Here is a 27559-nt window from a genome sequence, read left to right as displayed (position 1 = left end):
TCTCATGCCTCTGTTATTCCCCTCATTCCGCTGTAATATTGATACATCTGACTGGTGATGTGAGTGCTACCGGGCGATAGTCATTAAGGCAGCTCACATGATTCTTCTTAGGCACTGGTATAATTGCTGCCTTTTTGAAGCAAGTGGGAACTTCTGCCCATAGCAGTGAGAGGTTGAAAATGTCCTTGAATACTCCCGCTAGTTGGTTGGCACAGGTTTTCAGAGCCTTGTCAGGTACGCCATTGGGACCTTCTGCCTTGCTTGGGTTCACTCTTTAAAGACAGTTTAACATCGGCCTCTGAGACAGAGATTACAGGATCATTAGGTGCAGCAGAGATCTTCACAGCTGTAGTTGTGTTCTCCTTTTCAAAGCATGCATAGAGGACGTTGAGTTCATCTGGTAGTGAAGCATTGCTGCCATTCATGCTATTGGGTTTCACTTTGTAGGAAGTAATGTCCTGTAGACCCTACCAGAGTTGCCGTGCATCCGATGTCGCCTCCAACCTCGTTTGAAATCGTCTCTTTGCCCTTGAAATAGCCCTCCGCAAATCATATCTGGTTTTCTGGTACAGGCCTGGGTTGCCGGACTTGAATGCCACAGATCTAGCCTTCAGCAGATGACGTACCTCCTGGCTCATCCACGGTTTTTGGTTTGGAAATGTACAGTCTTTGTTGGCACACACTCATCCACATAGGACTGCTGCGTTCCACCAGCATTTTGTGTGTGTCACTTTGTAGAGAACCATCTTCACTTTCACATGAAACTTTTTCTGTTGATCAGGGTCAAAAAAAGCCAAATTAAATCAACTGTGATTCAATGTTGCAAAACAATAAAGCATGGACTTCCAAGGGGAGGGGGTGATTTCTTTATAAGCACTATATATATACACACACATAGTATATGTGTGTATTTATATGTGTACAGTGTTTATACACGCACACCACGCACACACACAAACTGCAAAAATTCTGTTTAAATCAGAATCCGGTTTAATACCACTGACATATGTCATTAATTTTCTTTTTGATTTGCTACAGCATTATAGTGCAATGCATAAAATACTATAAATTACAATAAGAAGTATGTTTAAAAAATTCAATTAACTGATTAGCGTTAAAATAGAGCAGAAATAGAGTGGTAGTGTTCATGGTTTGTTCATTGTTCGTTCAGAGATCTGATGGCCTTGGGGTAGATCCATATCCTGAACGTTGAGTGTGAGTCTTCTGGCTCCTGTACCTCCTCCCTGATGGTGGTAATGAGAAGAGGACATGTCCTGGATGGTGAGGGTCTTTAAAGATCCGTGCCGCCGTCTTGATGTACCACCTCTTGAAGGTGTTCTTATAATAGATTTGGCTAAATCTACAACCTTCTGCAAGCTCTTGTGATCTTGCGCATTGGAGCCTTCGTATAGGCATTGTAACTCCAACCGGAACCACCCAATCAACTTAACGTCACCAGGGGGGGATAAAACACCTTCTGAATTTATTGTATTTTTACTGACAGGGTTATCCCGGTTTTACGCAATGCCTGTCCCCGCCCCATTTAGATGGGGCGTTGGCTGGTCGAGCAGAGTTTTCAAGGATCGCTGAAGTTTAGAAGACAGCAAATGAATTATTTGATCGCGTTTTGTTTTTGTTCGCTGTTCAGGCTGGGCCGCGTAGGAGGTAAGAAATAATGTTCAGGGAATGGGAAGCGCGCTTCACGGTGATTCTCGGTGCCACCGCAGGAGCGCTGAGGCCGAGGTGGCTCGGCATCCAGAACGGCTCATGCCTTACGGGCCCTGGAAGCTGCTGCCATCACGTTTGAGAACTTAGGGAGAAAGCCCGGTTTCTAATTCTGCGACCACGCGTCGCCATTTATAGTGCTGCTGTGACGCGCACCTCTCCCAAACTTCGCGCCGCGGCAACGCAGAACGCAACAACTGTGATTGGTCCGCAATCAACTTACGCTGCAGTAGCTTCCCATTGGGCGACTGAAGGACTGGGAAGGAACTCTGGCTGCAATGCTTTCCATAAAGCTTTACAGACCTCCGAAATTATGGAGGACACATTTCGCACGAAAAAAGACGCTCTCGTCTTGTTTACCCGAGACTACAATGACCATGAAGCCTTGCGCGGGCAGGTGAGTGCGCATGCGCGAATTGCCGAGCGACGCAGACGCACTAACGCACAAGTATAAATTTTTTTATTTCAAAATATACTTTATTCAAAAATAAATATATACAATAAACCATTCAATAACTTTTCATCCTTTACATACGTTTCCATTATACTCAGTAAAATACCCGTGTTTATAGCCACCCACGTGGCACTCCAGTAGTTCAGCTTAGCATCTCATTGTTGAGGGGTATACTCCCCGCCCACCGACCCCTCCCACTCCCACGGGTGGAGAAACCTATACTGTGGTCCTTCCCCACCGGGCCCTTGCGGTGGCTGCACCAAGTTTCAGTGCGTCCCTCAGCACGTACTCCTGCAGCCGAGAGTGTGCCAGTCGGCAGCATTCTGCCACGGACATCTCCATGTGCTGGTAGATCATCAAGTTTCGGGCTGACCAAAGAGCGTCTTTCACCGAGTTGATGATCTGCCAGCAGCACCGGATGTTGGTCTCCGTGTGCGTCCCCGGGAACAGCCCGTAGATCAGGGAGTCCTCTGTCACGCAGCTGCTGGGGATGAAACGTGACACTAGCCCGTCCATCCTCCTCCACACCCTCTTTGCGAACTGGCAGTGTGCAAAGAGGTGGGTCACAGACTCCTCCTCACTGCAGTCCTCCCGTGGGCAGTGGGGTGCGGAGATGACGTTCCGGGCGTACAGGAGGGCTCTGACTGGGAGGGCCCCTCTCACCGCCAGCCAGGCGAGGTCTTGGTGCCTGTTGCTGAGATCTGGCGATGAGGCATTTTGCCAGATGAACTGGACAGTCTGCTCAGGGAACCACCCCACTGTGTCCATCACGTCCTTCTCCTGCAGTGCCTGCAGGACACTTCGTGCCGACCACTGCCTGATGGCCTTGTGGTCAAAGGCGTTCTCCTGGAAGAACTTTGCTACGTGGGATAGGTATGCCAGCAACGACCAGCTGACTGGGGCGTTGCGCGGGAGTGGGGCCAGACCCATCCTTCGTAGCCAGGGCGACAAGTAGAACCTGGGCACATAGTGGTACTTGGTGCCCACATACCTGGGCTCTACACACAACCTGATGCAGCCACATACGAAGCTGGCCATCAGGGTGAGGGCAACATTGGGGACGTTCTTGCCCCCATTGTCCAGGGACTTGTGCATGGCGGTCCGTCTCACCCGCTCCATCTTGGATCCCCAGACGAATCTGAAGACAGCTCGGGTGATTTCCGAGCTGTAGGAGCGGGGAACGGGCCAGACCTGCGCCAAGTACAGCAGCCCTGAGAGCACCTCACACCTGATGACTAGGTTCTTGCCCGTTATCGACAGGGAGCGCCCTCCCCACAGTCCCAGTTTCTGTTTCACCTTGGCAGTCCGCTCCTGCCAGTTCTTGTTGCACGCCTCAGCCCCTCCGAACCAGATCCCCAACACCTTCACGTGGTCAGACCTGATGGTGAAGGGGACGCTGGATCGGTCGGGCCAGTTGCCAAAGAGCATGGCTTCGCTCTTTGTGCGGTTGAGCCTGGCCCCCGACGCTAGCTCGAACTGTTCGCAGGTGCCAATCAACCTGCGAACTGACCTCGGATCAGAGCAGAAGACGGTGACGTCGTCCATGTACAGGGAGGTTTTCACTTGGGTCCCTCCACTGCCTGGCAGCGTCACCCCTCTTATGCCCCCATCCCTCCTGATGGCTTCCACAAAGGGTTCTATGCAGCAGACAAACAAGACAGGGGAGAGGGGGCAGCCCTGCCTGACTCCAGACCTGATGGGGAAGCTGTCTGTTTCCCACCCGTTGACCTGGACTGCACTACGGATGTCTGTGTAGAGCAGTCTGATCCAATTCCGGATTCCCTCCCCAAATCCCATTTTGGAGAGCACGTCCGCCATGTACGTGTGCGATATCCTGTCGAAGGCTTTCTCCTGGTCCAAGCTGACCAGGCAGGCGTCCACCCCCCTGTCCTGCACGTAGGCGATGGTGTCCCTCAGCAGCGCGAGGCTGTCTGAGATCTTCCTGCCCGGTACAGCACAGGTTTGGTCCGGGTGGATCACCTGTCCCAGAGCAGACTTGACCCTGTTGGCGATAGCCTTGGACAGGATCTTGTAGTTAGGCCACTTGCGTAGGTTACGGCGTCTAGTTAAGGCTGCAGATGCTGGAAATTCAAGCAACACACATCAAAGTTGTTGGTGAACGCAGCAGGCCAGCAGCGTCTCTAGGAAGAGGTACAGTCGACGTTTCGGCCGAGACCCTTCGTCAGGACTAACTGAAGGAAGAGTGAGTAAGAGATTTGAAAGTTGGAGGGGGAGGGGGAGATCCAAAATGATAGGAGAAGACAGGAGGGGGAGGGATGGAGCCAAGAGCTGGACAGGTGATTGGCAAAGGGGATATGAGAGGATCATTGGACAGGAGGCCCAGGAAGAAAGACAAGGGGGGGGGGACCCAGAGGATGGGCAAGGGGTGTAGTGAGAGGGACAGAGGGAGAAAAAGGAGAGAGAGAAAGAATGTGTGTATATAAATAAATAACGGATGGGGTACGAGGGGGAGGTGAGGCATTAGCGGAAGTTAGAGAAGTCAAAGTTCATGCCATTAGGTTGGAGACTACCCGGACGGAATATAAGCTGTTGTTCCTCCAACCTGAGTGTGGCTTCATCTTTACAGTAGAGGAGGCCGTGGATAGACATATCAGAATGGGAATGGGATGTGGAATTAAAATGTGTGGCCACTGGGAGATCCTGCTTTCTCTGGTGGACAGAGCGTAGGTGTTCAGTGAAATGATCTCCCAGTCTGCATCGGGTCTCGCCAATGTATAGAAGGCCACATCGGGAGCACCGGATGCAGTATATCACCCCAGCCGACTCACAGGTGAAGTGTCGCCTCACCTGGAAGGACTGTCTGGGGCCCTGAATGGTGGTAAGGGAGGAAGTGTAAGGGCATGTGTAGCACTTGTTCTGCTTACAAGGATAAGTGCCAGGAGGGAGATCAGTGGGGAGGGATGGGGGGGACAAATGGACAAGGGAGTCGCATAGGGAGTGATCCCTGTGGAAGGTGGAGGGGGGGAGAGAAAGATGTGCTTAGTGGTGGGATCCTGTTGGAGGTGGCGGAAGTTACGGAGAATTATTTGTTGGACCCGGAGGCTGGTGGGGTGGTACATGAGGACCAGGGGAACCCTATTCCTCGTGGGGTGCCGGGAGGATGGAGTGAGAGCAGATGTGCATGAAATGGGGGAGATGCATTTGAGAGCAGAATTGATGGTGGAGGAAGGGAAGCCCCTTTCTTGAAAAAAAAGGTGGACATCTCCCTTGTCCTGGAATGAAAAGCCTCATCCTGAGAGCAGATGCCGCGGAGACGGAGGAATTGCGAGAAGGGGATGGCATTTTTGCAAGAGACAGGGTGAGAAGAGGAATAGTCCAGATAGCTGTGAGAGTCAGTGGGCTTATAGTAGACATTAGTAGATAAGCTGTCTCCAGAGATAGAGACAGAAAGATCTAGAAAGGGGAGGGAGGTGTCAGAAATGGACCAGGTAAACTTGAGGGCAGGGTGAAAGTTGGAGGCAGAGTTAATAAAGTCAACGAGCTCAGCATGCGTGCAGGAAGCAGCGCCAATGCAGACGTCGATGTAGTGAAGGAAAAGTGGGGGACAGATACCAGAATAGGTTCGGAACATAGATTGTTCCACAAAGCCAACAAAAAGGCAGGCATAGCTAGGACCCATACGGGTGCCCATAGCTACACCTTTAGTTTGGAGAAAGTGGGAGGAGCCAAAGGAGAAGTTATTAAGAGTAAAGACTAATTCCGCTAGACGGAGCAGAGTGGTGGTAGAGGGGAACTGATTAGGTCTGGAATCCAAAAAGAAGCGGAAAGATTTGAGACCTTCCTGATGGGGGATGGAAGTATATAGGGACTGGACATCCATGGTGAAAATAAAGCAGTGAGGGCCAGGGAACTTAAAATCACCGAAAAGTTTAAGAGCATGAGAAGTGTCACGAACATAGGTCGGAAGGGATTAAACAAGGGGGGAATAAAACCATGTCGAGGTATGCAGAAACGAGTTCGGTGGGGCAGGAGCAAGCTGAGACAATAGGTCGGCCAGGACAGGCAGGTTTGTGGATCTTGGGTAGGAGGTAGAAATGGGAAGTGCGAGGTGTGGGAACTATAAGGTTGGTAGCAGTGGATGGGAGATCCCCTGAGTGGATAAAGTGGGTGATGGTGTGGGAGACAATGGCCCGGTGCTCCTTAGTGAGGTCACGATTGAGGGGTAAATAAGAGGAGGTATCCGCGAGTTGTCGCTGTGCCTCAGCAAGGTAGAGGTCAAATGCACGGGGATCTCATTGAAACCCATCGAATGTTGAAAGGACTAGATAAGGTGTATGTGGCGAGGATGTTTCCTCTAGTGGGAGTATCCAGAACTAAAGAGCACAGCCTCAAAATTGGGAGGGGGGGGGCGACCTTTTAGAACAGAAGTGAAGAGGAATTTTTTTAGCCAAAGAATGATGAATCTGTGGGATGCAGTGGAGTCCAAGTCCGTGGACAGATGTAAAGTGGATTCCTGATCAGTTGGGGCATCAAGCTATCAGGGAATCAGGGATCAGCCATGGTGAAATAGTGGTGTGGACTTGATGGGCTGAATGGCCTAATTCTGCTCCTATGTCTTACGATCTTAGTGTGCCAGACTACAACAGCACCTCCCTTATCGGCGGGTTTAATAGTAAGGTTAGGATTAGTGCAGAGGGAGTGGAGAGCAGAGCGTTCAGAAGGAGTGAGGTTGGAATTGGAACAAGGTGCAGTGAAGTCGAGACGGTTGATATCCCATCGGCAGTTAGCAATAAAGAGATCCAGAGCAGGCAGAAGACCAGAGCGGGGTGTCCATGAAGAGGAGGAGGGTTGAAGATGGGAGAAGAGGTCATCGGTGGGGGTGGAAGAGTCCTTGCCGAAGAAGTAGGCTGGGAGACGGCGGAAGAACAGTTCCGTGTCATGGCGAACGCGGAACTCACTGAGGTGTGGGCGAAGGGGGACAAAGTTGAGGCCCTTACTGAGGATAGAGCATTCTGCCTGAGACAGTTGAAGGTCGGAGGGGATGGTAAAGATCCGGCATGGATGAGAGCTGGGATCAGAGGGGGTGGGGGGAGGCTGGGGGTGTCAGTGGAGAGGGGAGGGTTGGGGTGAGAGGAAGATGGGGCCCAGGAGTTGACAGTGGGATCTGAGGGAGACGGGGTTGCAGAGTGGTGGTGGGGGAAGGGGAGACGGGAGTCACAACAGCAGCACATAAAGACCCGGCCTGGAGTTCAAGGCTGGAGTTGCAGTTGGTGGTTGCGCAATCGCTGTGAAGGTGTCCATGGGCGTTGCTGGAGTCTGGGTTTTGAATATGCCCTGAGGTGTTGGAACCGGCGAGATCAATGGCAGAGGCTGCAATCTGAAGTTCATGCCTGCTAGTTTCATGGCCAGCAGGCTCTGGGGTCTGCAGATGTAGGATCTTGCGATCTTTGCCTAATATGACAAAGTCAAAAAAACGGCGATTGCAGGCGTGAATCCGACGGAGGATGAAATAACGGGTACGACCATTACAGCCGGCGAAGAAAGTGTCCCGAAGGTGTGGAAGGGTCTGGGATAGGGACACCAAGTACCTCCTCATGGCGGAGAGGGTCGCCTTCAAACAAGGCTCTAGTGAAGTTGCAAAGACTCAGTGGGTCAGACTGCATTGGGGGTTGGGGTGGGTGGGTGAGTGGGTAGGGGAATCGATCTGACGTAAACGGAAGAGATGAGAGAGGGGGAGGGGGAGAAACAACAGCAGGGAGGTGATGGGAGGAAAAGTTTTCAGGTTGTTGATTTTCAGCAGTTGTGTGTCAAGGTCATTGATCTCAAACTGAACTCTTTCACTCTCCTCTCATCAGGGCCGGATTAAGCTAGTGTGGGGCCCTAAATTTTTAAAAAATGCACATAAGTATTAAAACATAAATTATTTACTTGCATAGTAAAGTAATTTTTTTTTTCATACAGCCAGATAATACGACAAATGTCTGACACTTCAGTAGTAGTATTACTTACACATAGGTATCAATTTCAAATGTCAAAAATAACAAAACTACAATTTAAAAGTTATGTTATCTAGATTTAGCATGAGCAAATTTGTTGATGATACTGGAAATGTCTATATCACGCAGAAGTTCATGTTCAATGCTCATTAGAGTGAGATTGTTCAATCTGTTTTGACCCATGGTGCTCCTTAGTGCATTTTTAATCCTTTTCAGTTTTGAAAATGAGCGTTCTCCACTGCATTTGGTCACCATGAGTGACAAATAGATGCACAAGGCATTTTCTACATTTGGAAAACATGACTCCAAAGAATTGTCAGTTATCAAACGGTACAACTGTAACTCTACAAGGTCTTGTTTGGTGCCAATATGAGAAACAAGATCAGTTTTCAACAGTTCAGTAAACTGCACAAGTTCTTCATCAAGACTTTCTTCCAGATCTTCCAGATATGATTTAATAAAGATTTGACGACCTCTTTACGATCTCTTCAGGTGTAAACAATGGTAACTGAAGAAGGAATTCAAAAACACCATTCACCTTTAGATAAGCTTTCTGCCTTTTTGACAGGGCAGAAAGCAAGCTGTCAATAATGGCAAAAAATGTTCAGCTTTTAAACTTCTGAGAAGGCGTTTGAGATTCAACAAGTGGATCAAGAGTGCTGGAACCACTGAAATCATCGTACGCGCGATTTTGCTTGTGTTTTCTTCAAGTTTGCTGTTGATAATCTTCACACTTAGTCAGATCCTTGGATTTTTGCTCAATGTCTGAAAAAGTAGACTGCATAGCTTGAATATATCCATGCAAGGATTCATAGAGTGCACAAGCTGTGTTCAAGTCTTGGCCAGAAGATTGCAAAGAAGCACTGGTCATTTGAAAACACTGTAATACTTGATCCCACAATGTGACCAATATTCCTGTTTCCAACTTCATCATGGTTGAAAGTAGTCCATGAGCCTGTTGTCAACACCCTGCCTTCTGATCATTGTTATTTGAAATGTCATCCAAGACTTGTTTTATTGCAGAAAAGCTGTGTAAGAGTGCTTTTGTTTCATCTGCACAAGCTGACCACCTGCTCTGAACATACTGTATGCCAACGTAAGTGAACTTGAGACCAGGTATCTGGAGGCTTTGCTCATTACAGCTGGGGACTTTAACCAAGCCAACCTTAGCCAAAGTTATACCAACATGTTTCCTGCCCCACTAGAGGCCCGAATATACTTAACCACTGCTACACAGCAGTCAAGGATGCCTACCATTCCGTCCCACGACCTCACTTCAGAAAATCGGACCATTAGGCCGTACTCCTCCTCCCGGCTTACAAACAGAAATTGAACCGGGAGGTCACGGTGTCAAAAGTAGTGTCACGTTGGATGGAGGAAACGGATGAGGTCCTCCGTGACTGTTTTGAATCAGTGGACTGGTTAGTATTCAGGGACTCGGCAGCTAACCTCGAGGAGTATGCCTCAGCTGTCACAGACTTTATTTGGAAATGCATGGAGGACTGTGTGTCTCGCAAGACGATCTGGGTATTCCCTAACTGGAAACCTTGGATGAATTATGAGGTCAAGTCCCTTTTGAAGGCTAGAGCTGTGGCTTTTAGGTCCGGGGATGCCAGTCGCTACACGGAATCCAGGCGTGAACTCCGGAAAGCCATTAAGGGCGCCAAGAGGCAATATCAAACCAAGTTGGAAGCCCAGGCTAACCAGAGGGATGTCGGTAGACTATGGCAGGGTCTAAATGAGATCACTGGGCACAAAGAAAAGGCTGGGAATATCAATAACTGTGGCACTTCTCTTCCTGATGAACTTAACGTATTCTATGCAAGATTCGAAAAGGAGCGTCCCGCTCCCTCCGGATGAACCGGACCTGGTGACATCGAGATTCATCATCACTGAGGAGGACATTAGAAGGGCCTTCCTGAAGATAAATCCAAGGAAGGCGACGGGCCCAGATGGCGTCCCAGGACAGGTTCTCTGGGCCTGTGCAAGTGAGCTAGCTGGAATATTTGCTGACATCTTCAACTGCTCCTTGCTTCAGTCTAAGATCCCCTTGTGTTTTAAGAAGGCAACGATGATCCCGGTGCCGAAGAAGAGCAAGGTGGCATGCCCAAATGACTATCGACCTGTGGCTCTGACATCAATTGCTATGAAGTGCTTCGAGCGATTGGTTATGGCACACATCAACCACAGCCTACCGGTCAACCTCGACACTTTGCAATTCGCCTACCGGAGCAACAGGTCAACGGCAAATGCCACATCTTTGGCCCTACATTCCTCTTTGGAACATTTGTAGAATAGACATATACGTAAGGCTCCTTTTTATTGATTACAGCTCTGCCTTTAATACTATCATTCCAAATAAACTGATCCCTAAGCTCTGGAACCTACGTCTTAGCACTTAGATCTGCAGCTGGATCTTCAACTTCCTCACAGACAGGACCCAGGCTGTAAAAATAAGGGACAAGCTCTTCTCTACAATTACTCTGAGCACCGGTGCCCCACAAGGCTATGTACTTAGCCCCCTGCTGTACTCACTGTACACCCATGATTGTGTAGCCAAGTTCCAATCGAACTCAATATATATGTTTGCTGATGACACCACAATTGTAGGCCATATCTTGGGTAATGATGAGTTTGAGTACAGAGAGGAAATTAAGAACCTGGTGGCATGGTGTGAAGACAATAACCTATCCCTCAACGTCAGCAAGACGAAGGAATTGGTTGTTGACTTCAGAAGGAGTAGCGGCCCGCACAACCCTATTTACATCGGTGGTGCGCAAGTGGAACAGGTCAAAAGCTTTAAGATCCTCGGGGTCAATATCACAAATGACCTGACTTGGTCCAACCAAGCAGAGTTCACTGCCAAGAAGGCCCACCAGCACCTTTACTTCCTGAGAAAGCTAAAGAAATTTGGCCTGTCCCCTAAAACCCTCACTAATTTTTATAGATGCACCATAGAAAACATTCTTCTAGGGTGTATCACAACCTGGTATGGAAGTTGTCCTGTCCAAGACCAGAAGAAGCTGCAGAAGATCGTGAACACAGCCCAGCACATCACACAAACCAATCTTCTGTCCTTGGACTCAGTTTACACCGCACGCTGTCGGAGCAGTGCTGCTAAGATAATCAAGGACACGACCCATCCAGCCAACACACTTTTCGTCCGTCTTCCCTCCGGGAGAAGGCTCAGGAGCTTGAAGACTCGTATGGCCAGATTTGGGAACAGCTTCTTTCCAACTGTGATAAGACTGCTGAACGGATGCTGACCCGGATCTGGGCCGTACCCTCCAAATATCCGGACCTACCTCTCAGTTTTTTGCACTAGCTTACGTTCCCTTTTCTATTTTCTATTTATGATTCATAATTTAAATTTTTACTATTTACTATCGATTTGTACTCCAGGGATTGCGAAGCGCAGAATCAAATGTCGCTGTGATGATTGTATGCTCTAGTATCAATTGTTTGGCGACAATAAAGTATCTGACATTCTTTTCACAATGGGCAAATGAGCACCACCATCAGATAATGCAGCAGAAAGGAGATCCCACCGATAAGTAGAAGCAGAAAAAAATGTGTACAGGCTTTCTACAAATTGAAAGAAAAGTAATGCTTCTTGACAATATTCAGCAGCACATTTTCCATCCAAATTAGTGAATGTGCAAAACATGGAATGTAATCTGCACACTCATTCAGCTCTTTAATTCGTGATTGTAAGCCACTATACTTGCCACTCATGTTGCTGGCATTGTCATAACTTTGACCACGGCAGTCTTTTCTATCAATGTCATTTTCCCTTAAAAAGTCAAGTAAACTATGAGCGAGCTGTTCAGCACTATGCCCTTCCATATCCAAAAACTTCACAAATCTGTCAACTGGTCCAGATGGCAGAACATAGCGCACAATCAAAGTCAGTGGCGCACCCTCCAGCAGCGTAACAGCGCACGCTGCAGCGGCTTGGGAGCATGGGAGATAGCACAAAGGTCACCACAACACAGCAAGGAACCAACACAAGCCTGCACACACATACCATGCAGCATGCAGCTCCCCCGACATGAAAACAACAGCGTAGCCAGATCGTTGTGAGAATACAGTGAGATGTTGATTTCACCAGACTGCAGCTTGCAAGCATTTACTGTGGGGCCAGTAGCAAATGCTACTTTTGCTATTAGGTTAATCCGGCACTACCTCTGATGCTGCTTGACCTGTTGAACACGTCCAATATTTTCCGTTTTAATTTTAGACCTGTGTCTAGTGCAAATGCCCCTTATTGAGAGGAGTTCTTATGTCTATTTCATTTATCACCTTGCCTTGACCCCTGCCCACATTTCACCTTTTTCAAGGATGCAACTTAATTGATTTTTTTTTTCCTTCCTTAATGCCCAGCTGAAACGATGCAAGTTGAGGGTGCCCTTGGTTCGAATGTTTTGTTGGAGTCTGGAAACAGTGCTGATCTCCATGGTCGTGAAGTTGTGTGGGAGTTCACTAGCAACAATGGAACCGAGTTCACCATTTTGGATGTTGGACCAAACCACCCAGAAGTGAAACCAAACAAATATTTTGAAGATCGTTTAAATTTTAATCTGTCCACTGGAGATTTATTATTAAGCAATTTAAAGACAAGTGACCAGGGAAATTATACTATCAGCATTGATGGTCAGGAGCCGAGAAAAAGAGAATTGCGAATCTTTGGTGAGTAGCTTGTGTCACTGAGCATTTATAGTACGGTTGGATGCTGTTCAGCTTGGACAAGTTCTCATGAACAGACACAAATTGTTGCAGGAATTCTGCACATCAGACAGCATCTATGGAGAGGAATGATACTGATGAAGGGTCTCAGCTTGAAACGTCGACTGTTCATTCCTCTCCATGAATGCAGCCTGACCTGCTGAGTTCCTCCAGCACCAGTGTATGTGAGTGTTACTCTGGATTTCCATAAGATATAGGAGCAGAAATAGGCCATTCAGCCATTGACTCTGCTCTCCCATTTCACCATGACTGACCCATTTTCCTCTCGACTCCACTCTCCTGCTTCTCCCATAACCTACATGGGAAAGAGGTGGGGGTGTGGCACTGTTGATTAGACAGTGTTATGGCTGCAGAAAAGGTGGACGCCATGGAGGGATTGTCTACGGAGTCTCTGTGGGTGGAGGTTAGGAACAAGAAAGGGTCAATAGCTTTACTGGGTGTTTTTTATAGACCACCCAATATTAACAGGGATATCGAGGAGCAGGTAGGGAAACAGATCCTGGAAAGGTGTAATAATAACAGAGTTGTTGTGATGGGAGATTTTCATTTCCCAAATATCGATTGGCATCTCCCTAGAGCAAAGGGTTTAGATGGGGTGGAGTTTGTTAGGTGTGTTCAGGAAGGTTTCTTGACGCAATATGTAGATAAGCCTACAAGAGGAGAGGCTGTACTTGATTTGGTATTGGGAAATGAACCTGGTCAGGTGTCAGGTCTCTCAGTGGGAGAGCATTTTGGAGATAGTGATCATACTTCTATCCCCTTTACAGTGGCATTGGAGGGAGATAGGAACAGACAAGTTAGAAAAGTGTTTAATTGGAGTAAGGGGAATTATGAGGCTATCAGGCAGGAAATTGGAGGCTTAAATTGGAAACAGATGTTCTCAGGGAAAAGTACAGAAGAAATGTGGCCAATATTCAGGGGATATTTGTGTGGAGTTCTGCATAGGTACGTTCCAATGAGACAGGGAAGTTATGGTAGGGTACAGGAACCGTTGTGTACAAAGGCTGTAATAAATCTAGTCAAGAAGAAAAGAAAAGCTTACAAAAGGTTCAGAGAGCTAGGTAATGATAGAGATCTAGAAGATTATAAGGCTAATAGGAATGAGCTTAAGAAAGAAATTAGGAGAGCCAGAAGGGGCCATGAGAAGGCCTTGGCGGGCAGGATTAAAGAAAATCCCAAGGCATTCTACAAGTATGTGAAGAGCAAGAGGATAAGACGCGAAAGAATAGGACCTATCAAGTGTGACAGTGGGAATGTGTATGGAACCGGAGGAAAAAGCAGAGGTACTTAATGAATACTTCAGTATTCACTATGGAAAAGGATCTTGGTGATTATAGTGATGACTTGTAGCAGACTGAAAAGCTCAAGCATGTAAATATTAAGAAAGAGGATGTGATGGAGCTTTTAGAAAGTATCAAGTTGGATAAGTCGCCGGGACCGGATGAGATGTACCCCAGGCTACTGTGGGGTGCGAGGGAGGAGATTGCTGAGCCTCTGGCGATGATCTTTGCATCATCAATGGGGACGGGAAAGGTTACGGAGGATTGGAGGGTTGCGGATGTTGTTCCTTTATTCAAGAAAAGGAGTAGAGATAGCCAAGGAAATTATAGACCAGTGAGTCTTACCTCAGTGGTTGGTAAGTTGATGGAGAAGATCCAGAGAGGCAGGATTTATGAACATTTGGAGAGGTATAATATGATTAGGAGTAGTCAGCATGGTTTTGTCAAGGGCAGGTCATGCCTTGCGAGCCTGATTGAATTTTTTGAGGATGTGACTGAACACATTGATGGAGGAAGAGCAGTAGATGTAGTGTATATGGATTTCAGCAAGGCATCTGTTAAGGTAGCCCAAACCAGGCTTATTGAGAAAGTAAGGAGGCATGGGATCCAAGGGGACATTGCTTTGTGGATCCAGAACAGAAGGCAAAGAGTGGTTGTAGACGGGTCATATTCTGCATGGAGGTTGATCACCAGTGGAGTGCCTCAGGGATCTGTTCTGGGACCCTTACTCTTTGTAAGTGACCTGGATGAGGAAGTGGAGGGATGGGATAGTAAGTTTGCTGATGACACAAAGGTTGGACATGTTGTAGATAGTGTGGAGGGCTGTCAGAGGTTACAGCGGGACATTGATAGGATGCAAAACTGGCTGAGAAGTGGCAGATGGAGTTCAACCCAGATAAATGTGAAGTGGTTCATTTTGGTAGGTCAAATATGATGGCAGAATATAGAATGGTAAGACTCTTGGCGGTTTGGAGGATCAGAGGGATCTTGGGGTCCGAGTCCATAGGACCCTCAAAGCAGCTGTGCAGGTTGACTCTGTGGTTAAGAAGGCGTACGGTGTATTGGCCTTCATCAATCGTGGAATTGAATTTAGGAGCTGAGAGGTAATGTTGCAGCTATATAGGACCCTGGTCAGACCCCACTTGGAGTATTGTGCTCAGTTTCGGTCGCCTCACTACAGGAAGGATGTGGAAACCATAGAAAGGATGCAGAAGAGATTTACAAGGACGTTCCCTGGATTGGGGAGAATTCCTTATGAGAATAGGTTGAGTGAACTCAACTTTTTCTCCTTGGAGTGATGGAGGATGAGAGATGACCTGATAGAGGTGTATAAGATGATGAGAGGCATTGATCGTGTGCATAGTCAGAGGCTTTTTCCCATGGCTGAAATGGTTGCCACAAGAGGACATAGGTTTAAGGTACTGGGGAGTAAGTACAGAGGAGATGTCAGGGGTAAGTTTTTTACTCAGAGAGTGGTGAGTGCATGGAATGGGCTGCCAGCAATGGTGGTGGAGGTGGATATGATAGGGTCTTTTAAGAGACTTTTAGATAGGTACATGGAGCTTAGTAAAATAGAGGGCTAGTAATTTCTAAGGTAAGGGCATGTTCAGCACAACTCTGTGGGCCGAAGGGCCTGTATTGTGCTGTAGGTTTTCCATGGGTCTAATCAAGAACTTATCTTCTCCATTTTGTAAATGTCCATTGTAATTTCCATCCATACATTTAAAGTTGGGCTCTCCTGAGATAACTATTTCCTGGTAAGGGTCTTTTTACCAGCCACCAGCAGTACATTCATCAAATATTTATATCTCTTTTCAACCATTCTTGAGGTATATACCAAAATATATGGTCTTACTCTCATTTATCTGTTAGTATATCATTGAAGTTTGCAGAATATAACTTAATCGATCTACTCCCTGAACAAATAAGAACCAAGAAAAGTGAATTTTAAAAAAAGGGTAACGAAGGTGTGGTTCCAAGGCTGGGGTCTCTAGATGACCCTGGGTTGGGCTAGAAGAAAAGTCTAGCCGTGGGGGATAGCCCCTCCTACCCGTGGGTTGAGGCCCCTGCTGCAGTACCTATAAAAGTAAGTTTAAAAAAAAAACGATGTCCATTACACAGAAATGATTTCCCTGTGTATTCCTCCCATGTATATATTCTCATTTAGGTGGGGAAAAAGGAATGAATAAATAAATTTTAAAAATTGAGTAATATAAAATCCACATTATAACACGTATTTCTCGAGATGGGTATCTCACCGTCTATTTTTGCTTCCGTTTAGTTTATCAGCACTTTTAAAATTAGCCAAACCTTATGGCTCTTCTGGAGGAGGTGAGGGCTGCCCTCGGAGAACTGACAGTCTCCTCCTAAAATCCTTTTCTTGTCCTGTTTCCGTCCCCTGCTTTCCAGGTTCTCTTACTATTTCCCAAGCAGTTCGGGATAACTGCTCAGCCAGACTTTCCCTTGGTTTGACCACGCTAATGGACAGTCCTCTGTTGTTCATGTCTGTAGTTGCCTCCTCCACCGTCTGGTACAGTCGCGTCCCTTCTTGGTAAAATACCCTCAGTTTAGCAGGGTATGGGATTTGGAATTTAATCTTTTCTTGCTTTAATATTCGTTTTGCTTCGGAATATTCTTTCCGTTTCTGTAGGACCGCCGGGGGGTAATCATGATCGAAGTATGTTAACTTCCCGTTCCAAAATACCCTCTTCTTACCCCAGGCCCTTCGTAGAATCTCCACCTTGCTCTTGAATCGAAGGAATCTAAGTACTATGGAGCGCGGTTTACCTTCTCTGTCTCTGAGAGGCCGCTGGACAGGTGAATGGTGCGCCCTTTCAATTTCAATCTCCGTAGTCTGAGGAATCTCCAGCGCTTCCCGCAGCAGCTAGTCTACAAGTCTGTCATCAACAATTCCTCCGCTCCTTCGGGAACATTATAAATCCTGATATTTTTCCATCGCGATCTTCCCTCCTGGTCAAGCAATTTACTTTCCTGTTGATTTAATATTTTTATCGTCTTACTTTTAGTATCTGTTCCACATTTTGCATGCGATCTTCCATCTTCTCAATTCGAGTCTCTGCCACCGTTATTTTCTCATTGACATTGGCGAGCTCTGACTGGATATCATTGAGTTGTTGTTTTATATCTTTTTGAACTTCCCTTATCTCTTCCAAAATCCTTTTCAAATTTGCCGCTTCGACTGCACTAGGCCCAGCGTCAGCATCGCCACCACATGCACGTGTAGGAGAGCCACACGCTGTACCTTTCTCTTCCAAAGGCTCCGCAGTGGTGCTTTTTTTATCTCCATTCCTTCTCCCCATTCTTGCCTTCCCTTATCAATTCAGATATTTTCGAAAGATCTTATATTTGATGGATTAACTGGCCAAAATATGCGTTTTTCCGGAGACGCTGTTGACTTAAGCTGCCATTCTGAGCAATGACGTCACCGGAACCCCAGTATTAGCCTGCACTTTTATACCTTCTTCCAAAGTGTGTGCCCAAACACTTCCCGACACAGTATTCAATCTGCCACCTCTTTGCCCATTCTTCTAATCTAAGGCCTCCTGCAGCCTCTCTGCTTCCTCAACACTACCTACCCCTCCATCCATCTTCATATCATCCACAAACTTGGTCATAAAATGATCAATTTCATCATCCAAATCGTTGACATACAATGTAGAAGAATCGGTCCCAACACAGACCCCTGTGGAATACCACTAGTCACCAGCATCCAATCCAAAAAAAGGCTCCCTTTATTCCCACACGTAGCCTCCTACCACTCAGCAAATGCTAGAACCTTTCCTGTGATACCCTGGGCTCTTAACTTGTTTAGCAGCTTTACGTGTGACATCTTGTCAAAGGCCTTCTGAAAATTCAAGTACACAACATCCACCAATTCTCTTCATCTATCCTAATTATTATTCAAAGAATTCCAACATATTTGTCATGCCAGATTTTCCCTTAAGAAGGCTATGCTGACTTTAGCCTATTTTGTCGTGTGCCTTCAAATTCCCTGAAACTACATCCCCAACAATCGAATCCAACACTTTCCCAGCCACTCAGGTTAGGGTAACTGGCCTATAATTTCCTTTCTTCTGCCTCCCTCCCTGTTTGAAGAGTGGAGTGACTTTTCAATTTTCCTTCCTCCAAATCCATGCCAGAATCGATTTCTTGAAAGTTCATTACTAATGCCTCCATAATCTCTTCAGCTACCTCTTTTTGAACCCTGGGGTATTTTCTGGCAGGACCAGGTGACTTTAGACATTTCTGTTTCCCAAACACCATCTCCCTTGTAATAGCAACTGCACTCACTTCTGCCCCTTGATACTCTTGAACTTCTGGCATACTGGTGTCTTCCCCAGTGAAGACTGATAGAAAATACTCACTCGGTTCGTCCACCTTTCTCTTGTCCCGCATTACTATCTCTCCAGCATCGTTTTCCAATGGTCCAATCCTACTATTGCCTCCTTTTATATATCTGAAAATATACTGGTATTTTAGGCTAGCTTAGCTACATATTTCATCGTTTTCCCCCCCTCCCAGCAAAACTGTTTTTTTTAGTTGCCTTCTGTTTAGTTATGTATATCACCTTGCCTTGAACTCTGCCCACATTTCACCTTTTTCAAGGATGCAACATAACTGATTTTTTTTTTCCTTCCTTAATGCCCAGCAGAGATGAAGCAAGTTGAGGGTGCCCTTGGTTCAAATGTTTCGTTGGAGTCTGGAAACAGTGCCAATCTCCATGGTCATGAAGTTGTGTGGAAGTTCACTAGCAACAATGAAACCGAGTTCACCATTTTGGATGTTGGACCAAACCACCCAGAAGTGAAACCAAACAAATATTTTAAAGATCGTTTGAATTTTAATCTGTCCACTGGAGATTTATTATTAAGCAATTTAAAGACAAGTGACCAGGGAAATTATACTATCAGCGTTAATAGTCGAAAGCTGAGAAAAATAGATTTGCGAATCTTTGGTGAGTAGCTTGTGTCACTGAGCATTTATATTAGGATTGGATGCTGTTCAGCTTGGACAAGTTCTCATGAACAGACACAAATTGCTGCAGGAATTCTGCACATCAGACAGCATCTATGGAGAGGAATGATACTGATGAAGGGTCTCAAGTTGAAACGTGGCCTGTTCATTCCTCTCCATGAATGCAGCCTGACCTGCTGAGTTCCTCCAGCACCAGTGTATGTGAGTGTTACTCTGGATCTCCATAAGACATAGGAACAGAAATAGGCCATTCAGCCCATTGAGTCTGCTCTCCCATTTCACCATGACTGACCCATTTCCCTCTCGACTCCATTCTTCTGCTTCTCCCATAACCTACGTGCTCCAACTAATCAAGAACCTATCAACCTACGCCTTAAATGCATCCAGTGACCTGGCCTGCACAGCTGCCAGTGGCAAGAAATTCGACAGATTCACCTCCCTCTGGGGAAAGAGCTTCCCCCTCTCTCTGTTCTAAATGGATGTCCTTCTATCTTGAGGCTGTGTCTTCTGGTCATAGGTTCCCCCACCAAAGTAAGCAGCCTCTTCACATCTGCACTATCTAGGCCTTTCAGTATTCAATGAGATTCCCCCACCACCCCCAGTCCTTCTCAATTCCAGCGAGTACAGGCCCTGAGCCTTCAATCGCTACTCTTTCCCTCCTGGAATCATTCTCGTGAACCTACTCCAATCCCAGTCCGGTATCAACACGTTCTTTCTTGGAAAAGGTGCTCAAAACGGCTCACACCACTCTGTGAGGCCTCACCCTTGCCTTATACAGGCCTCAGCATTACATCTTTGTGTTTATATTGTAGTCCTCTTGAAATGAATGCTAACATTTCATTTGCCTTCCTCACAACTGATTCAACCTGCATATTAACCTTTTGGGAATCCTGCATGAGGATTCCCAAATCACATTGCACCTCAGATTTTTGAATCTTCTTCCCATTTAGAAAGTAGTCTACACTTTTATTCCTTCTACCAAAGTGTGTGCCCATACACATCCCGACACAGTATTCAATCTGCCACTCTTTGCCCATTCTTCTAATCTGTCTAAATCCTCCTGCAGCCTCTCTGCTTCCTCAACACTACCTACCCCTCCATCTATCTTCATATCATCAGCAAACTTGGTTGCAAAAATGATCAATTCCATCATCCGAATTGTTGACATACAATGTAGAAGAATCGGTCCCAACACAGACCCCTGTGGAATACCACTAGTCACCAGCAGCCAATCCAAAAAAAGGCTCCCTTTATTCCCACACGTAGCCTCCTGCCACTCAGCCAATGCTAGAACCTTTCCTGTGATACCCTGGGCGCTTATCTTGTTTAGCAGCTTTACGTGTGACATCTTGTCAAAGGCCTTCTGAAAATCCAAGTACACAACATCCACCAATTCTCTTCGTCTATCCTACTTATTATTCAAAGAATTCCAACAGATTTGTCATGCCAGTTTTTCACTTAAGGAAGCTATGGTGACTTTAGCCTATTTTGTCAAGTGCCTCCAAGTTCCCCGAAATTACATCCCCGACAATCGAATCCAACACTTTCCCAGCCACTCAGGTCAGGCGAACTGGCCTATAATTTCCTTTCTTCTGTCTTCCTCCCTTCTTGAAGAGTAGAGCGACATTTGTAATTTCTAGTCCTCCAAATCCATGCCAGAATCTATTGTTTCTTGAAAGGTCATTAATAGTGCCTCCATAATCACCAGCTACCTCTTTTTGAACCCTGGGGTATTGTCTGGCAGGTCCAGGTGGCTTTAGACTTTTCTGTTTCCCAAACACCATCTCCCTTGTAATAGCAACTACACTCACTTTTGCCCCTTGACACTCTTGAACTTCCGGCATACTACTATTGTCTTCCACAGTGTAGACTGCTACAAAATACTCACTCGGTTCATCGACCATTTGTGGTGTGAACTCCCAGGAACTTGGTGAACTTAACTCTCTCTATACAGGAGCCAGGTTTTCGCAGAGGGGGATGGTTCATCTGCACCTCCCTGAGGTCCACAATGATTTCCTTTGTCTTCTCCGTGTTCAGGCTTAGGGTGTTCTTCTCACACTATCCGCCAGCCCCTCCATGTCCTCTTTGTATTCCATCTCATCACGTTCTTGGTAAGGCCGATCACTGTTGTGTCATCCGCAAACTCGGTGACACGGTTTGAGCGGAATCATGCGACAGACACAGTCATGTGTCAGCGGCGTGAACAGCCGTGGGCTGAGCACTCAGACTTAGGGAGCGCCAGTGCTCGGCGAAATGGAACAAGAGACGTTGTTGTCCACATGGACTGACTGTGGCCTTACTGTTAAGATGCCCAGTATCCAATTGCAGAAGGAGGTGCTGAGACCAAGCGAGGACAGTTTCCCCACCAGTTTCTGGGGTAGGTTATGATGGTGTTGAACTCAACTCCGAACTGAACTCTATAAACAGCAGTCTGGCATATGAGACCCCGTTTTCCAGTTGGGACAGGACAGTGGAAAGCTGTGGCTATTGCATTGTCAGTGGATTCATTTGAGCGATAAGTGAACTGGAACGGATCCAATGTAGCCAGGAGAAAGGCTGCATGACCAGCCGCTCAAAGCATTTCATAATCATTGATGTTAATGCTAGCCGACGATTGTCATTTTGGTAGGATACTGGCGCTAGGCACGGACCTCTGCAGTAAGCCATGGCTTCTGATTTTTCCCTCACCCGGATGTGTTTCATGATGGTAACATCCTCAGTACACTTCTCTGTGGCTGGTCACAGAATCGGTACACAGTGTTGCTAGAAAGTTTGGAAACCCTGTAGAATTTTCTCTGTTTCTTCATAAATATGACCGAAAATGTAATCAGTTTTTCATGTTGTCCTAAAGCTAGATAAAGAGAACCCAATTAAATAAATAATGCCAAAACATTGTACTGGTTTATTCATTTATTTATTGAGAAAAATGCTTCATCATGACATGTATTTGTTGGAAGAAGTATGTGAACCTTTGCTTTCAGCAACTGATGTGACCCCCTTGTACAGCAACAACTTCAACCAAACATTCCCAGTAACTGTTGATCAGTCCTGCACATCAGCTTGTTGGACATCATTCCTCCGTACAAAACTGCTTCAACTCTGGGATGTTGGTGGGCTTCCTTGCATGAACTGCTTGCTTCAGGTCCTTGCACAACATTTTGCATAGGATTAAGGTCAGGACTTTGACGGCCATTCCATAACACAAATTTTCTTCTTTTTAAACCATTCTGTTGTTGACTCACTCTTGTCTTTCGGATTATTGTCTTGTTGCATTATCCAACTTCTACTGAGCTTCAGGTGACGTACTGCTACCCTGACATTCTCCTGTAAAATATCTTGGTACCATTTTGAATTTGTTGTTGTCTCAACGATTGCAAACCGTCCAGGCCCTGAGGCAGCAAAGTAGTCCCAAACCATGATGCTCCTTCCACCGTGCTCCACAGTTCAGATGAGGTTTTGGTGTTGGTGTGCAGTGCCCTTTTTCTTCCAAACATGGCAATGTGCATTTCTGCCAAAAGGTTCAACTTTTGTCTCATCTGTCCAGAGAACATTGTCCCAGAATTGTTATAGAACATCCAGGTGGTCTTTTGCAAACTTGAGACATGCAGCAATGTTCTTTCTGGAGATGAGTGGTTTCCTCTGTGGTGTCCTTCCATGAACACCATCCTGTTCAGTGTTTTTCTTAAAGGGACCACATGAACAGAGACTTTAAGTTCTAGAGATTTCTGAGGGTCTTTTGCTGTTACCCTCGAGTTCTTTTTCACCCTCTTCAGCATTGCACATTGCGCTCTTGGTGTGATCTTTGCAGGATGCCCACTCCTAGGAAAAGTAGCAACAGCACTGAGTTTCCTCCATTTGTAGACAATATATTTTACTGTGGACTGATGAACACTCAGGTCTTTAGAAATGCTTTTGTAGCCTTTTCCAGCTTCATGCACCTCTACAGTTCTTCTTCTAAGGTCCTCTGAATGTTGTTTTCATTGAGGCATGCTACGCATAAACAGATCTTTCTTGAGAAGAGCAGGCTTTCAGTAGCCTGACTTTGTGTGTCTTTTTTATAGGGCAGGCACCTCTGCAATCCACACCTCCAATCTCATCTCATTGATTGGAACACCTGACTCCATATTTGGAGAAGGCATTAGCCCAGAGGTTCACATACTTTTTCCAAAAAATACATGTAATATTGGATCTTTTTGCCTTGACAGAAGTATTTTTGTGTGATGTATTTAATTGGGTTCTCTTTATCTAGCTTGAGGACTTGCATAAAGATCTGATCACATTTTAAGTCGTATTTATGCAGAAATAGAGAAAATTTCACAGGGTTCACAAACTTTCTATCAACACTGTATTCCTTGAGGTTAACGTGGTTGCCATAGGTAACAACCTCGCTGAACGTTCTCCAGTTTGTATTATCAAGGCAGTCCTGCAGTGTAGAGATTGCCCCCTCAGGCAAGATTTTCACCACCCTTGGAACTGGTTTGACCTGTTTGATCACTGGTTTGTTATGCTGGAATTAACATTACAGATTGGTGATCTGAGAGTCCATTGTGGGGTTGAGAGACTACTTTATGGGCAGCTGGTATGTTAATGTAAACTGGTAGCAGATTCAACATGTTGGTGGAATTTAGGCAGGACTGCCTTTAGGTTTGCATGGTTAAAATCACCTGTAATCATGAAGATACCATTGGGGTGTTTGGTTTGAAAGTCACTGATGGTGCTGTAGACCTCACGCAGTACCTTGCTGGTGGGGGGGGGGGGGGGAATGGTATTTACAGCTACAGTGGCATGCAAAAGTTTGGGCACCTCGGTCAAAATTTCTGTTACTGTGAATAGCTAAGCGAGTAAAAGATGACCTGATTTCCAAAAAGCATAAAGATGACACATTTCTTTAATATTTTCAGCACGAAAACATTTTTATTTCCATCTTTTACAGTTTCAAAATAACAAAAAACAAAAAGGGCCTGAAGCAAAAGTTTGGACACCCTGGTCAGTACTTAGTAACACCCGTTTTGGCAAGTATCACAACTTATAAATGCTTTTTGTAGCCAGCTAAGAGTCTTTCAATTCTTGTTTGGGGGAGTTTCACCCATTTTTCCTTGCAAAAGGTTTCTAGTTCTGTGAGATTCTTGGGCCGTCTTGCATGCACTGCTCTTTTGAGGTCTATCCACAGATTTTCGATGATGTTTAGGTCAGGGGACTGTGAGAGCCATGGCCAAACCTCAGCTTGCGCCTCTTGAGGTAGTCCATTGTGGATTTTGAGGTGTGTTTAGGATCATTTTGCTGTTGTAGAAGCCATCCTCTTTTCATCTTCAGCTTTTTTACAGACGGTATGATGTTTGCTTCCAGAATGTGCTGGTATTTAATTGAATTCATTCTTTCCTCTACCAGTGAAACGTTCCCCATGCCACTGCCTGCAACACAAGCCCAAAGCATGATCCATCCACCCCTGTGCTTAACAGTTGGAGAGGTGTTCTTTTCATGAAGTTCTGCACCCTTTTTTCTCTATTTTTTCTAATGTTCTATTTTAAAGGTTCAAAGGAAGATATAAACAAGCCTGATGCATTTTGGAAACAAGTCCTGTGGACTGATGAAGTTAAAATAGAACTTTTTGGCTGCAATGAGCAGAGGTATGTTTGGAGAAAAAAGGGTGCAGAATTTCATGAAAAGAACACCTCTCCAACTGTTAAGCACAGGGGGTGGATCGATCATGCTTTGGGCTTGTGTTGCAGCCAGTGGTACCTGTAATATTTACTGGCAGAGGAAAGAATGAATTCAATTAAATACCAGCAAATTCTGGAAGCAAACATCACACCGTCTGTGAAAAAGCTGAAGATGAAAAGAGGATGGCTTCTACAACAGCATAATGATCCTAGACACACCTCATAATCCACAATGGACTTCCTCAGGAGGCACAAGCTGAAGGTTTTGCCATGGCCCTCACAGTCCCCTGACCTAAACATCATCGAGAATCTGTGGATAGACCTCAAAAGAGCAGTGCATGCAAGACGGCCCAAGAACCTCACAGAACTAGAAGCCTTTTGCAAGGAAAAATGGGTGAAACTCCCCCAAACAAGAATTGAAAGACTCTTAGCTGGCTACAGAAAGTGTTTACAAGCTGTCATACTTGCCAAAAGTGGTGTTACTAAGTACTGACCATGCAGGGTGCCCAAACTTTTGCTTTGGGCCTTTTTCCTTTTTTGTTATTTTGAAGCTGTAAAAGATGGAAATAAAAATGTTGTCTTGATTAAAATATTAAAGAAATGTGTCATCTTTAACTTTATGCCTTTTTGGAAATCAGTTCATCTTTTACTCGCTTAGCTATTCACAGTAACAGAAAGTTTGACCAGAGGTGCCCAAACTTTTGCATGCCACTATATTCCTGAGCCTCCACATGGGACTTGGATAACTAACCCTAGTGAAATCCAAGAGGAAGCTATTGACATGATGAAGGAAGCTGTGAACACTGCCAGAGATGGAGAACCTTCATTGCTGCCCTAAACACCAGCAGTGTAACGGGCAGTAAAACCAACATTGTGGGCCAAAGGGCCTGTAATGTCCTGTGTTCCAGTTCAGTCCTCTAACCACAAGTCGGTGAGACTGGGCAGGGGTGGTGCATTCTCTTCTCTGCAGCAGATAAATGGCTATTGCAACATCTCGCAGCTTTTACGTTAACTGGGTGAATAATGAGAATAAGGGATAGGCCATTTAGAACGGAGTTGAGGAAAAGCTTTTTCACCCAGAGAGTTGTGGATCTGTGGAATGCTCTGCCTCAGAAGGCAGTGGAGTCCAGTTCTCTGGATGCTTTCAAGAAAGAGATGGGTAGAGCTCCTAATGACAGTGAAGTCTGGCATTGTTGTGCAGGAGAGAAGGAGAGAGAAGAGAAGTGCGGTAGTCATGAGGGAATTCCATAGTCAGGGGAACAGACAGGAGATTCTGTGAGCCTGACAGAGATACCCGCATGGTGTGTTGCCTCCCAGGTGCCAGGGTACGGGATGTTTCGGATCGGGTCCTGAATATTCTAAAGTGGGAGGGTGAGCAGCCAGTTGTCTTGGTACATGTTGGTACCAATGACATAGATAGGACAAAGGAGGAGGTCCTGAAGAGAGATTTTCAGGAGTTAGGAAGGAAGCTGAGAAGCAGGACCTCCAGGGTAGTAATCTCGGGATTGCTACCTGTGCCACGTGCTAGCGAGGGCAAGAGTAGTCGGATCAGACAAATGAATGCCTGGCTGAGAGACTGGTGTAGGGGGCAGGGCTTCAGATTCTTGGATAATTGGGATCTCTTCTGGGGGAAGTATGACCTGTTCAAAAAGGACAGGTCACACCTGAACCCGAAGGGGACCAATATCCTGGCGGGAAAGTTTAATAGAGCTGTTAGGGAGGGTTTAAACTAATTTGGCAGGGGGATGGGAACCGGAATGATAGAGCGGAGGAAGGGGAAAACAGAAATAAATCTAAGATAGTGAGCAGTAAAGATGTCAGGAAAGACAGGCAGGTGATGGGTCAACTGTGTAGCCATTGGGATGAGTTGCAGTGCAATAAAGTTGCAGTGAAATCAAAGCAAAAAGTATCAAATACTGGTCTTAAGGTGCTGTACTTAAATGCACGCAGCATAAGGAATAAGGTGGATGATCTTGTTGTACAGCTACAGATTGGCAGGTATGATATTGTGGCCATCACTGAAACCTGGCTAAAGGATGCATGTCTCTGGGAGCTGAACGTCCAAGGATACACGGTGTATCGGAAGGATAGGAAGGTAGGCAGAGGGGGAGGAGTGGCTTTATTGGTAAGAAATGATATTAAATCATTAGAAAGAGGTGATATAGGATCAGAAGGTGCAGAATCTTTATGGGTTGAGCTAAGGAATAGCAGGGGTAAAAGGACCCTGATGGCAGTTATTTATAGGCCTCCAAACAGCTGCAGGGATGTGGACTACAAATTACAGCAGGGAATAGAAAAGGCTTGTCAGAAGGGCAGTGTTATGATAATTGTGGGGGATTTTAACATGCGAGTAGATTGGAAAAATCAGGTCGGCACTGGATCTCAAGAGAGAGAATTTGTAGAATGTCTGCGAGATGGCTTTTTAGAACAGCTTGTTGTTGAGCCCACTAGGGGATCGGCTGTACTGGATTGGGTATTGTGTAATGAACCGGAGGTGATTGGAGAGATTGAGGTGAAGGAACCCTTAGGAGGCAGTGATCATAACATGATTGAGTTCACTGTGAAATTAGAAAAAGAGAAGCCGAAATCTGATGTGTCGGTGTTTCAGTGGAGTAAAGGAAATTATAGTGGCGTGAGAGAGGAACTGGCCAAAGTTGACTGTAAAGAGACACTGGCGGGAAAGACAGCAGAGCAGCAGTGGCTGGAGTTTATGCAAGAAATGAGGAATGTGCAAGACAGGTA

General features: G+C 46.0%; 1 protein-coding gene across 4 annotated transcripts in view; it reads left to right on the top strand.

Moving 5' to 3' along the window:
- Nucleotides 1-1507: 1507 nt before the first annotated feature.
- LOC140198144 (uncharacterized) overlaps nucleotides 1508-27559 on the top strand; it is a 45184-nt gene continuing 19132 nt past the window's right edge. For 2 of the 4 annotated variants that reach the window (XM_072259112.1, XM_072259110.1), the window contains exons 1-3: nucleotides 1511-1665; nucleotides 12520-12825; nucleotides 18835-19137. In XM_072259112.1, the coding sequence (XP_072115213.1) occupies nucleotides 1548-1665; nucleotides 12520-12825; nucleotides 18835-19137 (727 nt within the window). In that variant the 5' untranslated portion in view covers nucleotides 1511-1547. Of the gene's footprint in view, nucleotides 1666-12519; nucleotides 12826-18834; nucleotides 19138-27559 lie in introns of all 4 variants that reach the window. The other 2 variants (XM_072259111.1, XM_072259113.1) reach the window with 2 other exon arrangements.

This window comes from Mobula birostris, chromosome 5 (assembly GCF_030028105.1).
Source record: "Mobula birostris isolate sMobBir1 chromosome 5, sMobBir1.hap1, whole genome shotgun sequence".
Lineage (NCBI taxonomy): Eukaryota > Metazoa > Chordata > Chondrichthyes > Myliobatiformes > Myliobatidae > Mobula > Mobula birostris.
This window is presented reverse-complemented; position numbering and strand designations above follow the sequence as displayed.